This window comes from Nothobranchius furzeri, chromosome 12 (assembly GCF_043380555.1).
Source record: "Nothobranchius furzeri strain GRZ-AD chromosome 12, NfurGRZ-RIMD1, whole genome shotgun sequence".
NCBI lineage: Eukaryota > Metazoa > Chordata > Actinopteri > Cyprinodontiformes > Nothobranchiidae > Nothobranchius > Nothobranchius furzeri.
The window spans coordinates 46,953,570-46,973,430 of record NC_091752.1 but is presented as its reverse complement, the minus strand read 5'-3'; the positions used below and the strand labels follow the sequence as shown (position 1 = coordinate 46,973,430).

The 19,861-nt window shown below is 40.8% G+C and overlaps 1 protein-coding gene across 2 annotated transcripts in view; it reads right to left on the bottom strand.

Annotated features, from left to right (window-relative positions):
* Positions 1-19,861, bottom strand: part of kif20ba (kinesin family member 20Ba) — a 93,810-nt gene that overhangs the window by 15,470 nt on the left and 58,479 nt on the right. For both annotated transcript variants that reach the window (XM_070542643.1, XM_070542644.1), the window contains 5 exons: positions 18,997-19,152; positions 9,317-9,478; positions 6,748-6,876; positions 4,013-4,117; positions 2,171-2,380 (listed from right to left, as the gene is read on the bottom strand). In XM_070542643.1, the coding sequence (XP_070398744.1) occupies positions 2,171-2,380; positions 4,013-4,117; positions 6,748-6,876; positions 9,317-9,478; positions 18,997-19,152 (762 nt within the window). The remainder of the gene's footprint in view (positions 1-2,170; positions 2,381-4,012; positions 4,118-6,747; positions 6,877-9,316; positions 9,479-18,996; positions 19,153-19,861) is intronic.

Genomic DNA, 19,861 nt, shown 5'->3' with positions numbered 1-19,861 from the left:
CAAATGAGGAAATTCTTAAAACAAAAAGCTTCATTTTATATTCTATCTAATGTCACACATGACTATTGTTCCGTTTTACTTCAGTTACACTGAGAATATGCTACTAGTAGGGGTGTTCTGTTCTTTTTTTTGCCCCTGATATGAGTCTGAGTCATTTAATTATCTGATAATGGAGAGTTCTGATCTAATACCTCAGGAATGCATTAAAGGAAAACAATGCAACTTTTCATATTTTTTAATCATTTTCTTGAGCCAGTGCGTGCTAAAACGACCCTTTACAGGGTTAGTGAAATGCCACCCAGCTCCCATTGCCTCAAGGACCAGAATATCACACTTGCAACTTCAGAGTTGGTGGGTCACTCCCTGCTGGTGGAGAGATGTAGAGTGGAGCTGGAGTCTGTTTCCTGCATGTTATAGATGGTGAACTCAGCTGATTTGTTTGTTTTAGTGATGAACTCCTGTAGACACTAATGAAGGCTGATGAGACATTTCAGCAGTTAGATTAGGTTGTTAAAAATACTAACTCACAGCGAGGAAAGAACTTCCATTTTCGGTATAACCACAGTGAATGACTGGGTGCTAAAAGCAAGAAAAACTGCTTAGAGACAGTCCAGAGGTCCCAGTACATGGAGCCATTGATGATTCAGGGAGGAAGAGAAGAAACCTACTCCGTGAAATTTAAGCGCATAAAATGATTTCTAGGAGTTAAAATATGATGAGTGATAAGGAACGGAGAAGATGTGTGATGTGAGCGTGTGAAGGAAGTAGGGCTGAACTATTTTATAGACATTACAGACAATGCTGTGGATTTCTATGCACAATCTTTAGAAATCTTTTGTGTAGAAAATGCCATGCTGACCATTAACAATGTACTTAAACAAATAATTTGTATTCTAAATGTTTTCATTACTTTGACATTTATCTTGCTAACAGATATAGCTGTAATGAGACCTTGTGGAAAATCAGATATAGACATGTGACTGGGAAGGAGTTGGTTGGAGAGAAATGTTACTTCTGCAGACCCATTCTCCAGCAAAGCAGCCTCGTATGGCAAAGTTGAGCAAATTATGAAATTGTCAGCAGGTAATGAATAATGAAAAATCCTTGTGTGTGTTGTGGAAAATGACATTCCACATGCATCGATGGTGATCTGAGAATTCTCTATTAACTTTATAATATAGCATTATTATTTTATGAATAATTTAAATTTGGGCATGACCATTAAAATTAAATTTACCATATTTTCTTGAAAAAAGCTTTGAATCTACTGACACAAAAAACATCAGCATTTTAGTCAGTTTAGTCAGTTAGTTGACATTGCCATGTGAGAATATTTTGGTAAGTTTGGGATGATTTTAAAATAAATTGATCAGTAAATCATGCAATGAAAGTCATAACTTTTATAGAAATAGCATTGAATCTAGAGACAATAATAATTAATAACATTATTCTCAACAAATAGACTAGTTAATTTCTGTTTAAAAAATATTCACCATGTGAACAGATTTCTATGGTTCGGATGATTTTCAAGAGTAGAATTCTACAAGTCACATGCCTCTGGGAGCCAAAGTGGCCAGAGGCATTAACCTCCTTTTCTAGTAAACAAATTACCAGAAGAGCAGCTTCTCTGTTGCATAAAATCAAATCCAGTGAGACGGTGACCTGAAAACAGCATTTACACTCTGCAGTCAAGCTGGTTGGATTTATTAACAGTGTAATCTCATTTTGATTGTGTTTAAAGAGTAACTAAGCCCCAAAATAACATTCATTTTGCTACTTAACTGTATAATTGGGTCTTTACAAATATAATCCTTTTGGTTTCTGTGCATTTTTTGACATGTTTGTGTAAACATGACTAAATCTAGAATCGGTCTAAAAACGTCTTAGTGCTGCCCCCTGTGGCAGAACAGCAGCTAATGCATTTTAAACTTGTGATTGACTGGGGCTGGAACAATTTCACATCATCGTAACAGTCTCCTCCCACTCCCCCTCCCTCCCAGGATGGAAATTCCCAACACTTTGCAATGCCACTCTGTGCTTCCTGGCAACGCCCACTTTCATGGCATTTTTCAAATCTTGACTGAGGCGGAGTTACGTTTTCTGATGGTGTGCAGACCCTCTTTAAGGTTGAAGGAGGGAGTTGTCTGAACAGCAGATGGCAATTTTCTACCTTCTCCATCTCGCTGCTCTTCCTCTTGCGTGCTGCTCGGTTGATTTTGACTGTGACAGCGCTCTCCTCTCCCTGGCGCCGCAGAGCCATTCGGTTTGGCTGCAGAGGGCTGAAGGAAATCTCCAGCTCCGGCCTGGGAAAGCGGCTCGTTCTGCCATTCTCTGTGGAAATCTCAGAGGATTCGAGAACAGATGGGAAGCCAGCTGAACCCTGCGGGAACACGCATGAGATGAAGGTCAAGGGTTGCATCACTGTCACTTACAGAGAAATGCGCCAAAAATTTTGGATGGAAGGAGCCTGTCTGCTGCCACACCCGTCTCAGAATCATTCAGAACCAGATTCATCTAAAAGGTTCTCACATAAGTTATATAACAGGCAGCTCAAAATACTTCTGTTTTCAGTGCATTAATTAATAAAAATTTGCAAAAATTTTAGATTCACAAATATTCGTTATTTTGGGAACAACCCAAAAGATACTAGTGACATGAACATATTGGGAATGAAAACCCACAACCAGACCTAGAGATGTCTCAAATGTCCCATATTTAAAATTTATGTAAAATTTAAATTCCATCTAGAGGTGGATCATATCATGTCTTTCACAATATTACCAGTAATTACCGTAAATCCTCTAATATTAGCCTGTATTTAATTAACTGCCGGGTATCATATTTTGGTCGGAGTTGGCGGAGGTGAATAATGGCCGTTTTTTTTTATTGTGGCCGGGTGGAATGTGGTAACAAGCAAGTACGGGGGGGCGGTTGTGTCATCCGTCTCACTTTTGATTTGCCAGTGATAGACCGCGAGGGTAACTTTAACCGTGCGGAGACGAAGAGGAGACGAAAATTTGATATCAAGTTCAAAGAGAACGTGCTGATTATGCTGCAGAACACTCTGGGGATGAGAAACCCTATAATACTAATTAACAGAAATTGCAATTGCAGGTACCTCCAGCATTTATTCCTGGGTATGCCTTATTCTTCAGTCAGCCTCTCAAATGATTTTATATTCTCCTTCTCGTATAGGTTTGCTATTGCAGTGATTTCTTTTCCTATCCAGTCTTTCCGTAATAAGGAATGTTTATTAATAAGAAACCTTGGGTTATTCCAAATTCAGGATTCAGAGTTAAGATAAACATTGACATTATACACTTGAGAGACCTGGAAGTTTAACGTTGCCTACAATAATGCAAAAGGAGTTTGAAATCAATTTTAAATATAAACATGAACCCAACATCCAGCAGTAATGTAGCTTGGTGCCAATTTAAACGAGTCCTCAAAGACACACCTATTTCAAAAGGTCTTTCTTGATTCAGGAATGTTCAGCTGTTTCTGGCAGAGAGGGAAGGCCCAACAGAGTATTCAGAGGTTGTACTCGAGCAAAAATAACAGACGGTAGTTTAACTTTAGTAGAAGTTAAAAAAAGTAAAAAGAAAACAAAAAACTAAAATTCGAGGGAGATTCAAAAACTATTTGGTAAAAAGCCACTCAAATACTGACTAACTGATCATAGCTGCTCATTTCTTTTGTTAAACATTATTTCATTATAGAATTTAATGCAAGTAATTTTTTTTAGATTTCATGTAAGCTGTAGTCGTGCACAAAAAGGAAAAACAAATTTTCCCACTTTGTTCCATCACTGTACTGAAAATGAGCCAAATCAGGATTTTATGTACAGTAGTGAACTCTAAACTCTGGCCTATTGTTGTACTAGCTGTTTTTACACGTCAGAGACTTTTAACAAACCATGGATGTTTCCAGACATCTGCAGGACAAGCCAGTTCATTTCTAAAGTGCTCCATCCTCACCTGTAATCGTGATTCATACTACACCAGGAGATTACCTGACTGCTGGCTGATACTCTGGTGGTCCTCTTTTCTGGTTTTCTGTCAACAGTTTCACTCTCTGGTTTCCCAGGTGATGTAACAGGGCTTATGTTGCTTTTAGTCTGAAAATAAAAAGTCACACAGAAAATAGTTTAGATCATTTTTTTATCCATCGCTTAAAAATGAACATCAGCATCTCAGGAGTTTCAGATTTGGTGCTAGGATAAAATCTAGATGGTCAAATAATTCAGATAAGTAAGAATTTGAAACTTTGTGATAAAATACTGTTTCCTATTAGCAACACCTTTGGTTGCTTTTAGAGTTAGTTTTTCTGTAAATGCCTCAGATCTGAAAACCCTAAATGTTCTTTTTTGCATTTAACCAATAGCTTATGAGCCGTCTTTGGTATGTTCTTGCTGTGTCAAGTTTCTTATTCCATTTTTGGTTCTTTTTTAAAACACAGAAAAGTTTTTTTTTTAACCTTGCTGACAGTTTTGTTTGCCAACTGCAAAACATCCTCAGAGCTGATGCTGATGGTGGTGCATCACTTCCTACTCCATTTATCCGCTGGCAGCAGAGGACGTTGTCACCCTCTGCTGCCAGCTCTCCCCTCACCGATGATGCAGTCCCATGCACGATCCAATGTGTAAACCCCATCGTCTCTGTTCATGGTCCCGTATCCATGTCGCCTTATCTCTATGGCTTCCTTTATCCATCTTTTGTATTTCTGTTGTTCTGTGTTTAAGATTCACAACATGCCCTATAGGTTATAAATTGTGAGTCGCTTTGGATAAAAGCGTCTACTAAATAAATAAACATAAACATAAGATCCTTGTGTTGTCCCAGTCCATTATATGGTTTTCTCTTGTGCAGTGATCTGTGACGGCTGACTTCTTTATTGTGCTTTCTGCTTCTTGTTTTGCTGCTCTTTTGTGTCTTCGACTTGTTTCTCTCTCGCATGTCTTTCTATGTTCTATTGTTCGTGTGTTGAGTTGGTGTCCGGTTTCTCCTATGTATGTGTTATTGCAGAGTTTGCATGGGATTTCGTAAACGATTCCACATTAATGTCCTGATGGTATTTTGTCTTTTGGTTGTACTAGTCTGCTTCTAACTGTTGTGTATGGTTTTGCTGATTTTTGTGTTTTTGTGAACAGGGATGTGACGTCATGTGAGAGGAGTATGTCGTTATTTTCAGTTGTAATCTTTTTTAGTTCTTTTGCCAGTTCTAAGCTATTTTTGCTGTGTTGATCTGTGTTACCTAATAACGGGCTGATGATTTTGCTGATTTCTTTTGCCATGTTGTATGTTGGTGTACCTATGCTGTCAACTATTGGTCTAAGTGGGGTGTTTTGTTTGTGTATTTTTGGAGTTCTGTAGATTCTTGGTATTATGTTTGCTGTAGGAATCCAGTGTTTGTACATTTTTTCTGTTATTTTGCCTTTTTCTTGTAGCGGCTTCAGTAATTTTTTCATGTTTTTCTTAATGTTTTCTGTTGGGTCTTTTTTTTTTTAAGTATTTCATATGTATTTTTGTCTTCTAGCATCTGTTTCATCTATTGTTTATATTTTTCTCTGTCCATTACCACTGTGGTTCTTCCTTTATCTGCCGGTAGAATAATTATCTGTTCATTTTTGGATAAAGCTGTCATGGCTGATTGTTCTTCTTTTGTAATATTGCTGTGTTGAATTTGGCTGTTCTTTATTATCCCAACAACATTATTTCTGAGTTCTGCTTTCTTTCCCTCATCTGTAATCTGTTGACATGCTAATTCTGTTGCTACAATAAATTCATCATACGGTATTTTCTTTGGTGTTACTGCTAAATTTAAACCTTTTTTTAATATGCTTTCTTCTGCTTCTGTCAGTTTGTATTGTGAAAGGTTACATACCCATGTACTTTGTGTGATGTTATCTTGTTTATCTTTTCTCTTTTTCTTTGTCTTTCTTTTACTTTTATGAACTCTTTTTCCTGTTGTTCCATCATGTGTCCTTTTATTTGTTCCTCCGTTTTTTCATCAAGTTTGTAGTTCCTTTTTAAGTCCAGGTGTCTTCTTTCCAATTCGTTTTCCACTTGTTTCTGTCTGGTTGCAACGTTTCTTATCCTTTCTTTGAGTAGCGCTCTCTGTGTTCTTTCCATTATGTTCTGTGCTGTCTTGGTCGGGATCGGTGTTTTCGGCTGCAGGCTTATTGGCGTGATGTTTTCTTACCGGCATCTTGAATTGAAGCGAAGGTGGTTCCTTAGACGTGCTTGTTTTTGATATAAACCTTCCAAATGGCGGAAGTCCTGGACTGGGACAACACAAGGATCATAAACACTGAACAACAGAAATACAAAAGATGGATAGAGGAAGCCATAGAGATAAGGAGACGTGGATACGGGACCATGAACAGAGACGATGGGGTTTACACATTGGATCATGCATGGGACTGCATCATCGGTGAGGGGAGAGTGGGCAGCAGAGGGTGACAACGTCCTCTGCTGCCAGTGGATAAATGGAGTAGGAAGTGACGTCACCATCAGCGTCAGCTCTGAGTAAGTTTTGCAGTCGGCAAACAAAACTGTCAGCAAGGTAAAAAAAAAAAACTTTTCTGTGTTTTAAAAAACAACCAAAAATGGAATTAGCTTACGAACCGGACTCTTTAACTTCGGGTGTTTCTGTAGGCGAAGAGCTTTCTGGTTGCACACAGCTTTTTACTGTGTACCAAGTCATTTTTAGGCCCCACTTAGGCTGAACTCTTGCTTTCAGACAAACCTGTGTCATCATCTGGTTTTGTTTAGCTGCTGAGGCCTCGAGCATGCCCTTCAGCTGCAGGACTTCAGCCTCCATCTCTTTCAGCGCAGCCTGCAGAACAGCCACGCTGGGAGCACCTCCATCATCAACCTAGGGTACATTTACACTTGTTAGGTTTGCTTAGTTTTCTCTGGACTTTAAATTATGTGTCCCTTAAAAATAGACCAAAAAAAGCTAAAATCACTTTCTTCCCTTTTCTTGAAGGAACCCAAAGCTAGTTCAGGAACAGAAGTCTGCATCCCACTGACTTGAGCGGTATGATGTTGAGCTGACAAGTGATGTGTGGCAAATAGAGCAGCACCCAAGCCTAAATTAAAAAGTGACTATTGTCATATTTAGTTAAGATGACTTTCATGTGAAAAACTCTTACTGGCTGCTGTTGAACCTGACATAATGCTGCCCAGATCTTAAATTAAAACTCTGTTTAGTCCATCAGAAAAATGTTTTTTCTCAGATGTTGGCTGTGCCTTTGGAGCCATGAGAGCCTCTTCAGACCCTTTGACATGACATAACTTTGACCAAAAGTCACATGAATCCGCTTAATGTTTATTTTTGGAGCTGGATATCATACAGGTTTAGTAGTTTTACTTTCCATATATATATATATATATATATATATATATATATATATATATATATATATATATATATATATATAATGTAGAAGAAGAAGAGACATGGGTCCCCATTTCCATGAGCTCACAACTCGTGGGAGGGGCCAAAGGGGTCCGGTGCTGTGTGTGTCAGGTGGTAGCCGAAGGCAGGGATCTTTGCGGTCTGATCCTCAACTACGAAAACTAGCGCTTGGTACACTGAATGTCACCTCTCTGGTGGGTAAAGAGCCAGAGTTGGTGGTTGAGGCGGAGAGGTTCTGGCTAGATATAGTTGGAGTCACCTCAACGCATGGTTCTGGAACCAGTGTCTTAGAAAGGGGTTGGACTTTCTACCACTCTGGAGTTGCTCCCACTGAGAGGCGCTGAGCAAGGGTGGGCATACTTGTTGCCCCATCATGGTGTCGGTACATTGGGGTTTACCCCGGTGAACAAGACAGTAGCCTCCCTCCGCCTTTGTTTGGGGTACGGGTCCTTACTGTGGTTTGTGCTTATGCATCAAACTGCAGTTCAGACGGACCCCCCCCCCCCCCCCCCCCCTTTTGGAGTCCTTGGAGGTGGTGCTGGAGAGCGCCCCTTCAAGTGACTCCCTCGTTCTGCTGGGGAACTTTAACGCTCATCTGGGCAATGACTGTGAGACTTGGAGAGATGTGATCGGGAGGAATGGCCCTCCTTATCTGAATTGGAATGGTGTTTTGTCATTGGACTTCTGTGCACATCATTGATTGTCCATAACAAACACCACATTCAAGCATAAAGGTGTCCATATGTGCTCTTGGCACCAGGACATCTTAGGCCGTTCGATGATTGACTTTGTTGTTGTTTCACCTGAACTGCGGCTGCATGTCCTGAACACTCTAGTGAAGAGAGGGGCGGAGCCGTCAACTGACCACTACCTGGTGGTGAGTTGGCTTTGATGGTGTAGGAGAAAGCCGGTCAGACCTGGCAGGCCCAAACATTTTATGCGGGTCTGCTGGTAAAGTCTGGCGGAGTCTCCTGTCAGAAGGAGCTTCAATTCCCACCTCCGACGGAACATCAAACATATCCTGAGGGTAGTGGGGGACATTGAGTTAATCCTGAGTCATGCTTCTCCGTCTGCGTCAGTGCAGAGACATGCAACGCCATTATCTGTCCTTGCGTAGGGCCCCGGCAGGCACGCAAGTACGTGCGGAGTCGAGCCCACTTTTTTAAACATCCGTCCGTCGAGAAGGAGAACGCAAGTTTGTGATTGGTGTCGGCCCTGTTTGGCTCTATGCAGAGCTATTCGAGAAGAGGGCTGAAAAGACGTTCGGCTGCACTTGGGAAAATTCAAGGCTACCTAAATTAGAAAACTTCCAACCCAGCAGAACTCCTTCAGACTTGTACTGTTTGTGGAGATAAAACATCAACGCTGCAAAGTAAACAGAGTCAATGGTAGAGTCGAGTTGCTTTTTAAACTCAATTTTTTTAACTGTAGCAATGAAGCCTGAAGTCAAAATGTGTGCCTAAAACATTTTGATCAGTTAGTCTGGATAAAGACTCTGATTACTTCAGTGTCCACTTTAATAAAACCAGATGAAAAAGGTAACACCTGTAGAAACCTCACTAAGGCCCCTGTCATTTTCTAATGAACTTGTATTTAGGTTCGCATGGATTAACCAGTTTGACTACTAACCACGGTGTGAAATGCTGTGGTTAATCCACTGTAAAGACGTCTCCAACACGCAAAAATAAATAAATAAATAAAAATAATAATAAAAATAAATAAATAAATAAAACATTAGCAAAACAAAGTGCAAGTGAAACTGAACTAACGTGCGCAGCAGAACCAGCGTCAACAACCACCGGGACTGCTCAGTGGAGATCAAGTGTTTTCCTAACCTGAGCTGTAACAGATGCCGATGTGAGCTAGATAGTTTTCTGATATGTGGTACACTGACCTCCTGTGGTGGCTTTTGTTCTTGTAGCTTTTGGATGAGTTTATCCTTTTCAGCCTGGTCGGAGAGCAGCTTCTTTAACTGGACCTCTAAAGCTGCTACCAGAGTGTCTCTGTCTTTTCTCCAGCTCTCCATAGTCTTCTTCTCCTGCACAAGCTGGGACTCCTACAGGAGGAGGAGATGTTTGAGGAAGCAAGTGGAAACCAAATTACTATCACAGTATTTACATGATGCTGCTGCTGCAGCATTACTGCCAACAATATCAATAACCCATATTTATGGGCACCTTTTAAGACACTCAAGGTGACATGAAAAATAAAATAAAACAATTAATATTAGCTGTTGTGGTGGGGGGGTCCCCATACTATGAACCTGAGGCAATGGACTGAAGAGGAGTTCTCGATTATATAGGCGATGCTCTCAGATTTGGCTGAGATGGAGGAGGGGTGGAGCTGCATGATATTACTTTTGAGCATCAACAACACAATGTCCATGAGTATGTGGTGTGTATGTTATGGTCACATACTGCTGCCACGCTGGAGACAAATGAACTTCATTTGTCCTCATCTTGTTACGAGTACTCGACATGCAGCCATCCACCCACAACCCAAGACTTCATGTGAGATGTTACTGTTTTCCGAACGTCATCACCTTTGATAAAACAATTAGAATTTCAACTGCAACTATTTCCAGCTACACACACACAATAATAGGGGGAAGCACTTTCACGTAACAGCCAATAACTCAAGATGTACTTCAGTGTGTGTGTGTGTGTGTGGGGGGGGGGGGGGGGACCTTTATTGGATTGGGTAAAATGTCAATCCGAAATCTAAAGCCAATTTGAGGATGCTTACTGGGGTTTGATTAACTTTAACGATGCAAAAGAGATGCATCTGAAGGTAATTTAGAAGGTTGTCAGCGGTTTATATGTGGACTAACTATTTTACTGGAGGACATTAATTGGACCCATATGAACACAAAAAGACAATTTTAGTTTGGCATGGCTCTGTTCTGTCATAATGCGTATGCTAAGGGTGAGCTAGACATTACTTTGCATTTCTGAATGGTTTGAAAAAATAATTTACTAGCGATGTTCAGATCTGATCACGTGGTTTCAGACTCAATCATAATCTGACATTACTTCCCAATCTGGATTCAGATAGAGGATCCGAATTAAGGGGAGCTAAGGAGAACCTGCTTCTCCTGAAAGGCTGATGGGCTACCCTACAAACCCTCAACTTACACACCCTGGCAGAGCCTGAAAAAAGATCCAGTTTCCTATATTACAATATTTCTAAGGACTCTCAGCATACCGTGAGTGACAGAGGGCTGATAATTCATGCACTCCAAGCAGCTGCGTCCTGCATAGGGGACACAGTAAAATTCTCAAAATGGCGCCACCAAAAATATATTTAACACACGATCTTTCATGTCTGTTCATATAGATCCCTATCAGCCGACGTCACGACCCGTCACATTCCGCCCTTCTGCGCATGTCCTAAGCAGACATGACAAACTACTGAAATCCGCTGAAACTGCTGAAAACATAGCTAACTAACAACAAATGACACAATTCCAACACAATGATCGCTGAAAACAACAGTCTTAAAGGGCCGGCGTCTCTTTCTGCCTACGTGATGCGCCCACATCTGCAGTGTTTGTAAACAAATAAGAGGTCTATTCTCTGTTACTTTCTGTAAGGGTAAACCATCTCACCTTTATTTCATGACCAAGCTTTCTGATGCTGTGACCAAGCTTTCTGATGCTGTGACCAAGCTTTCTGATGCTGTGACCAAGCTTTCTGATGCTGAGAGGGCGTGTTCTGAGTTTTGTTAAAACCAAAATCTCCGCAGCAAAAAATCTGTTCTTGAACCATACCAGGAGACGAGGGACAGCCACCCAAGTCTCTACTAAGCATTCTGTCACGCCGATAGAATTGCTTCAAATAAACGCAACTGTAACCAGCTGGCGCAAAACTACTTCAGAGTTACACCAGACCCTCGACACCGTGTACCCTGCGACATCTCTGGACCAGAGGGTCGGTTCCACTCGGGTCTTCTCTACCGGACCGAGTACCTCTGAGGCTGATAACATCCTCCTTGACCTCCGGATCCGCACAGAGGGTCATCTGTTGGGTGAGGTAGCACACAGATGGTGTCCGATGCTGTTTTCTCTAAGTAACATCAGTTAGCTGCAAAACACTTTCCACCCAGAATGCTTCTCTTGCTGAAAGAAGCCTTCTGAGATTCATTCACGCATCCAAAACCTCGCATTTCATTTTAGTTTCCATTCAGTCACAGGTTTGCTTTTTAAAACAAGTTTTAATATCAAAGCTGTTAAAAATGGTCATTTCTAAATTGTCATTTCAAATTGTCATTTTAAAAGTGTTAGTAACAAATTCTTAACTTTTTAAAAACTCTGACTCTTCTTTGAAATGGAACACAGAATGGTACAGTGGGGCAAAAAAGTATTTAGTCAGCCACCGATTGTGCAAGTTCTCCCACTTAAAATGATGACAGAGGTCAGTAATTTACATCATAGGTACACTTCAACTGTGAGAAACAGAATGTGAAAAAAAATCCATGAATTCACATGGCAGGATTTTTAAAGAATTTATTTGTAAATCAGGGTGGAAAATAAGTATTTGGTCACTTCAAACAAGGAAAATCTCTGGCTCTCACAGACCTGTAACGTCTTCTTTAAGAAGCTTTTCTGTCCTCCACTCGTTACCTGTATTAATGGCACCTGTTTGAACTCATTATCTGTATAAAAGACACCTGTCCACAGCCTCAAACAGTCAGACTCCAAACTCCACTATGGCCAAGACCAAAGAGCTTTCGAAGGACACCAGGAAAAGAATTGTAGACCTGCACCAGACTGGGAAGAGTGAGTCTACAATAGGCAAGCAGCTTGGTGTGAAAAAATCAACTGTGGGAGCAATTCTCAGAAAATGGAAGACATACAAGACCACTGATAATCTCCTTCGATCTGGGGCTCCACGCAAGATCTCATCCTGTGGGGTCAAAATGATCATGAGAACGGTGAGCAAGAATCCCAGAACCACACGGGGGGACCTGGTGAATGACCTGCAGAGAGCTGGGACCACAGTAACAAAGGTCACCATCAGTAACACACTACAACAGCAGGGAATCAAATCCTGCAGTGCCAGATGTGTTCCACTGTTGAAGCCAGTGCATGTCCAGGCCCGTCTGAAGTTTGCCAGAGAGCACATAGATGATACAGCAGAGGATTGGGAGAATGTCATGTGGTCAGATGAAACCAAAGTAGAACTTTTTGGTATAAACTCAACTCATCGTGTTTGGAGGAAGAAGAATACTGAGTTGCATCCCAAGAACACCATACCTACTGTGAAGCATGGGGGTGGGAACATCGTGCTTTGGGGCTGTTTTTCTGCTAAGGGGACAGGACGACTGATCCGTGTTAAGGACAGAATGAATGGGGCCATGTATCGTGAGATTCTGAGCCAAAAGCTCCTTCCATCAGTGAGAGCTTTGAAGATGAAACGTAGCTGGGTCTTCCAACACGACAATGATCCCAAACACACCGCCCGGACAACAAAGGAGTGGCTCCGTAAGAAGCATTTGAAAGTCCTGGAGTGGCCTAGCCAGTCTCCAGACCTCAACCCCATGGAAAATCTGTGGAGGGAGTTGAAAGTCCGTGTTGCTCGGCGACAGCCCCAAAACATCACTGCTCTCGAGAAGATCTGCATGGAGGAATGGGCCAAAATACCAGCTACTGTGTGTGCAAACCTGGTAAAGACCTATAGTAATCGTTTGACCTCTGTTATTGCTAACAAAGGTTATGTTACAAAGTATTGAGTTGAATTTTTGTTATTGACCAAATACTTATTTTCCACCCTGATTTACAAATGAATTCTTTAAAAATCCTGCCATGTGATTTCATGGATTTATTTTCACATTCTGTCTCTCACAGTTGAAGTGTACCTATGATGTAAATTACTGATCTCTGTCATCATTTTAAGTGGGAGAACTTGCACAATCGGTGGCTGACTAAATACTTTTTTTGCCCCAATGTATATATTTTTGGTTATTGAATAAGCAAAGATTCCTTTAAACTTCTGATTCAATAAATAAACTTTGCTATTAAATTTAATTATCTTAAAATTAAAAATTAATCTTTGGATTAAAAATAGACCAAGCTCGTTGGCATATGAACTTCTATCGAATATATAATATCCTAGATATTTATATATGATAGAAGCTTCATTTGTTAACTTGTTTGATCTTTTCTCAGGATCTAACCAAATTGACAGCAAAGTGTTAAATCCTAGTATGTGGTTAACCACACTACAGGACGCCTCTCCCCAATGACCGAGACTGAGTACCTGCCGAAGCTTTGACAGACCGCTAGAGCAGAAATAGCAAAGCAATTGTTGCATTCAATAAAAATGATGTTTTTGACCCATAAACCACATGCCAGATTTGAGGCCTGTGAGCCAGATATGGCCCGCCACATACTTTTGTGTACATCTGCAAGAGCTTCAAGTGTCTTAAAATAAGTCTAAGCCACTTCAAAGCGTACATTGACTATAAACTACATTTCCCACAATGCAAGGTGATTGTGTTATCAGTGCAGTGACAGTATTCTGCTACTAGGCTGCAGTGTATCCACTTCCGTGTGCGACAGGTGAAAATAACTATCCACACATTATCCCAAAATGTCCAGGAAAAGAAAAATAGATGCAGAAAGAAGGGTTTTTCAAGAAAGATGGGAAGGTGAATACATATTATGCTTCAAGGAGAAAAACCAGTATGTCTTTAGTCATTAGCGTCCATGCTACTAGCATCGGCATCAGCAGCGTTACAGTCCTCAGTCTTGGACAAACTGAAAACACTCTTCCTACTCAGTGCAGAGTTTACTCAGTGCAGTTTACTCAGCGATTTGCCAACTTTGAAGCCCCAAAATGGAAATTTCAACTGCTCAGTAGTCTGTTCATGGCCAACATAGAAAGCTCCCCAACCATCATCCAGGTGGAGCTGATTTAACTCCAGTGTAGCGACACGCTCAAGTCAGAGTATGACTCTGTAGCTGCTGTAGTTTTTATCTTTCTTCCCCAACACACTGACCCAACTGCGTGGTCAAGCAGCTCTAATGCTCTTCATGTTCAACAGTATGTATCTACAGGGTGGGCCATTTATATGGATACACCTTAACTCATTCACTGCAAATGATGACTAAAGTTGTCCTTTGTATTTTTATTATTTTTTTTACTGTTTGGGCGTCGGAACGAGCCCCCGCACCATGAGAACAAACATCCCAGCTCTAAAGCCGATCTTCATCCGTGTACGTAACGCATCACGTGATCAGGAAGCAGAAAATCCATGTGTTAGGAGATCGTTTTGGGCCGCTGCTATAAAAAAAAGTGACACGCGAACCGGAAAAGCTACTGCCGATCGCAACTCGACAACAGATTATGAAAGAACGGATGACACTCGAAAGGCACAGATTCTTCCTGATGTAAGAGGTGAGTGTCCGCATTGTTTTGGTAGTTTTAGCATCGACATCATCCTAGCACGCAACGTTCTGTATGCAACGCAACAGATCGGGAGACCTTGGGGGCCATTTAACTGGCCCATGACGACCAGTCCACTTTCCAGAAAACGGTTCATCAAGGAATGCTCGGACCTGACACCCATAATGTGGTGGTGCACCATCTTGCTGGAAAAACTCAGGGAACGTGCCAGCTTCAGTGCAAAAAGAAGGAAACACATGGTCTTATAGCAATTTCAAACATCCAGCGGCCTTGAGGTTTCCATTGATGAAGAATGGCCCCACTATCTTTGGACCCCATATACCACACCATACCATCACTTGTTTTGTTCCAACAGTCTTAGAGGGATTTATCTAATGTGGGTTAGTGTCAGACCAATAGTGGTGGTTTTGTTAACTTCACCGTTCACATAAAAGTTTGCCTCATCACTGAACAAAATCTTCTGCGTGAACTGAGGATCCTGTTCCAATTTTTGTTTTGCCCATTCTGCAAATTCTGTGTGCCGATCTGGGTCATCCTCATTGAGATGCTGCAGTAGTTGGAGTTTGTAAGGGTGCCATTTGTGAGTAGCTAATATCCGCTGAAGGGATGTTCGACTAATGCCACTCTCCAGTGACATGCGTTGAGTGCTACACCGTGGGCTCTTGCTGAATGAAGCTAGGACAGCCACTGATGTTTCTTCATTAGTGACAGTTTTCATGTGTCCACATTTTGGCAAATCCAACACTGAACTAGTTTCACAAAACTTAGCAAGCAGTTTGCTAACTGTAGCATGGGAGATGGGTGGTCTCGTATGGTGCCTTGCATTGAAGTCTGCTGCAACGACCCAGTTACTGAATTCACCAGATATCAACACAATTTCCATCCGCTCCTCAAGTGTTAACCTCTTCGACACGTCATTGGCTGTGAACAAAGAGAAACTTGTAAATAACTCATGAAAGAATAAAGTTACATTCAAACCAAGCACACCATTGTTTTTCTTGTGAAATTCCCAATAAGCTTGATGTGTCACATGACCCTCTTTCTGTTGAAAAAACAAAAGTTAGATCCAAGATGGCAGACTTCAAAATGGCCACCATGGTCACCACCTATCTTGAAAAGTTTGCCCCTTCACGTATACTAATGTGCCACAAACAGGGCGTTAATATCACCAACCATTCCCCTTTTATTAAGGTGTATCCATATAAATGGCCCACCCTGTATAAAAGTAACTGTTGTCTGCGATGAAGATGAACCAACAACACAGGAGTCTCACTGATAAACTCCCTCCTCAGCTCAGAGCCCAACCCCACAGATGCAGGTGTTTGGCTGGAACAGGTGAGCATCAGAGTAAATCAGAGTGAAGCAAACTGAGCTTGGATAATTTTGGTTTTATGCACTTTTTCTGCTCCAAAGCATGAATGTTAATAGCTGAGACATTTTCAGTGAAGATAATTATTATTTCTGGATTTTAGTTGTTGGCCTGTGAAAAAGATTTAACCTATTTTAAAACTGGAAAGATTGCAGAGAGACAAATAGAATAGAAAATCTCTATATTATGCCTCAGTGGGGAACACTTGGTGTCACATCAGCAATTACATTTATTACAAGAGCAAAAAGGAGAGTCAAGCTTAAAATAGAATTACTTAGAAGATTCAAAAGATTAAAAATAAATTGCTGAATTTATACACATTTTAAGGAATAAAAAATAAATAAATAAAAAAATTGAAACATGACCCCCAAATTCCACTACCTCCGCTCCGCTCCGGTCCGCCCCCGCCTTCCGCAGCCACTCGCTTCCGAACTCAATTTTTACTGGTACCCGCTCTACAACGGCTCCGCTCCGGTGCGGAGACCTGAGGTGGGCAAACAAGCATGCGCGGGATTTCCGAGATCTTGCGATACAGTCCGAGCAATAAACGCGGAAGTTAGATCCAAACACCCGTTGTGTGGGAGAAGCATCGAAATGAACTGTTTAATCTGCCATCATTTGTGTTGAGAGATCAGCAGTGTTTGGATCAACAAAGTGTGACTACTTTGATAGTAGAAACTGTATTTATGGCTTACTTTTGTGCATTTAAAGTTCAGCCGCCATTGATAGTTGTTAAAAGTTGTTAAACCTGTGCATATGAAACAAAAAACGCCTTTTGTTTATCGATTTATTGTGAAAATCGGAAGTTGTGCTTGCTCCTTTTCCTGTTGGGCCGTTGTGATTTCTGTCCATTTACTGCGGAGGTGCTCCGGCGTCCGGCGAAAATAGGATAGATTCTATTTTTGCCGGACGCCGGAACAGAGGGCGGCGCACGGCGCCGCACTGCCGGAGCACGACCGCAGTAGTGGAATTGCTCTGATTGATTACAACGGGACCGATTTTGCTCCGTCGTCCGTGTCGGAGCGGAGCGGAGGTAGTGGAATTTGGGGGTAAGTAAAAATACCACTGACAGGTTTTATTTAAAATTGACTTGCTCATGTGTAATTTGGTTATTCCATATTCAGTGTTAGTGCAAAGATAAGTTTGTTTCCTAATGAAAAGGTTCGTCAACAGTACTTATCTGTAGATAAAATAAAATGTGCACATTTGCAGTCACTTAATAAATAAACTGAATTTGGCCCGCGTCGTTGTCCCAGTTCTTCATTTTTGGCCCAGTGCGAGTTTGACACCCCTGCCTTAAACGATATAAAAAAAACTTGTAACCTGGGCAGTTTCAGTACACTTGGGAGTTTATTAGCTTTGAGAAGAAGTTTTGGTGAGTTGTTTGTAGTGGTAAATACTCATTTTACATAACGTTGCTACAGAACTAACACAGGCGTACCTTCTGTACAGCATTGTTTTGCTACAGTAACAACAACATGGCAATTAACCTCTGCCCCAGACGGTAAACTACCAGTACACAACAGATAACGGTAAAAAGCCCTATAATATACTGTTATTTTCTACTGTAATATTCATTGTGTAGATTGTTTTAGCTTCGGTGATTTATTTTATGCTTAAATGAGGTATAATTTTTTGTGTAACTGCACGTGGTTAACGGTTGTTAACAGTTACTATCCTCTGTTCACTGCTAGTTACATAGCCTCTGCAGTCTTATTAAAGGGTTCATGTGTTTAACAGTAAGTGTAAATATTTAAATGCTAAATGTTAGTTTTTTAAGTTAAATTAGATTTTTGTTGGCCTGGTCAAGGTTTTTTTTTGTTATCCATCCCGGAAACCACTCAAGTTTTCATATCTGGATTCTGAATCTGACTTGGGCCTGAAATGAGGATCGAGACAAGCCAGTACAACTTAATAGAACATTCAGGATCAGTGGAGCTTCATAGAGGCACACTCGGGGTCTTGCTTACACCAACTTGACTCCATACAGTTCCTAGGTTGGAGAGGGATTTGTTGACCTAAGGACCACATCCCAAGTCGTTCATATTGCTAATGGACAATTGAGACGTCGCTAACCTTAAGCACAAAACCTCTGACGCTTTGTATTTATATTGCTGTGTAATTGTCCATGTGAACATTATTGGTTTTGTTTAGTACTTTAAAAAGGTACCTGTGTGATTTTAAAGTGACAAAAAGTCCTTGAAATTAAATGCAGTGAATTGTATAAACTGAAAGAAATTAATTGTACAAACTTAATTCAAACTCAAACATAAATGTATGCGATTCAAAGTAAGTTTAAATTCCAGACTCTCAAAATTAGATGACTGGTCATAATGTAAAACGTGAAGTTTAGACTAGGAATTAAGAATTCGACCTTTAATAGATCTTTAACCCAAAGGGTAAAAGTAAAAATTACAAAGGGATAATTCTAAAGCATACTTCCGATAACAGAAGTGGCATTTATTTCTTTATGGTTTGTCTTTATTTATCTGTTGTGTTTAAATTGCCAGCTTTTCCATTTGAAAGCCACAATCTCTGACCGTCATTTTACTTACTCACCACTCCTTCAGAACCTAGATCTGGTCCAGTAGTTTATTGCCCTCTGTTTAATAGCACAGGTGCTACATAGAGTTGGGTGTCACCCATGTAAAAATGAAAATGTATACCAAAATGGTGGAAGGACATGAATTATAGACAGAGGAGGCTCAGATAAAGAAACTTGGGGATCACCAGAAGTGACAAGAGTGGACATGGACCTGAATGCATAGTGAGACATAATCTGACATGTTATCTTCTTACCAGGTGGCTATGCTGATGAGTATAGCGCTCGCGGTCTTCTGCAAACTTCCTCATCTCTTGATTCCTCTTGTCTTCTGCCTCTTTAGCTTGGCTGATCAGGAACAGTTTCTCCTCCAGCCACTTTTTCCGTTCAGCCTGGTGTTTCTCTATAAACACCTGCAGACACAATGCGATGCAAATATGAGTATTAAATAGGGCTGCACGACATCAGGAAAACTTGAGATGCGTGATAACAGTGATTAATAATGTGATGACAATATGGCGTGTGATAAATGAACACTTAAATTTACAATGTTTGTATTTAATCTCTTCATACTTTAAACACACCACTCCATCCTCTCATTAGTATTAACACTGTAACAAAAGAAAATCATGCAAGTTTACATCACACAATATGCATGATCTGTTTCAATATTTTTGGAAAAAATAATTTTAATCTAATGGAGCTATGTATAAGAATAGGACAATACTTTAGAACATTTATAGAGCTAAACGGATAGTTTTACTCCCATGGCCATTAATACACTTATCGACTGCACTGTGCACCCTGACCCAGCTGTTCAGTTTGTTGGCTCTCAGTTCATTGTATTCATTGTAGAGCTGGGCAATATGGCCTAAAATCAATATCACAATATATTGAGGATTTCGCCTCGATAACGATAAATGGAAGATAGCTACAGGTATGCGCCAAAACAAAAGTTGTCCACTAGAAGGGGATGTCACATGTATTACGTTGAGTCACATTTTTATGTGACTCAAGGTGGTACAGCTTCTTACAGGGACATGAGCGAACAGATTTGTTGTGTTTCCCTCATAGTTGTCACAAGTGTTCAGCATGTCTTGCAAAGTACTTGTGTTTGTTGAA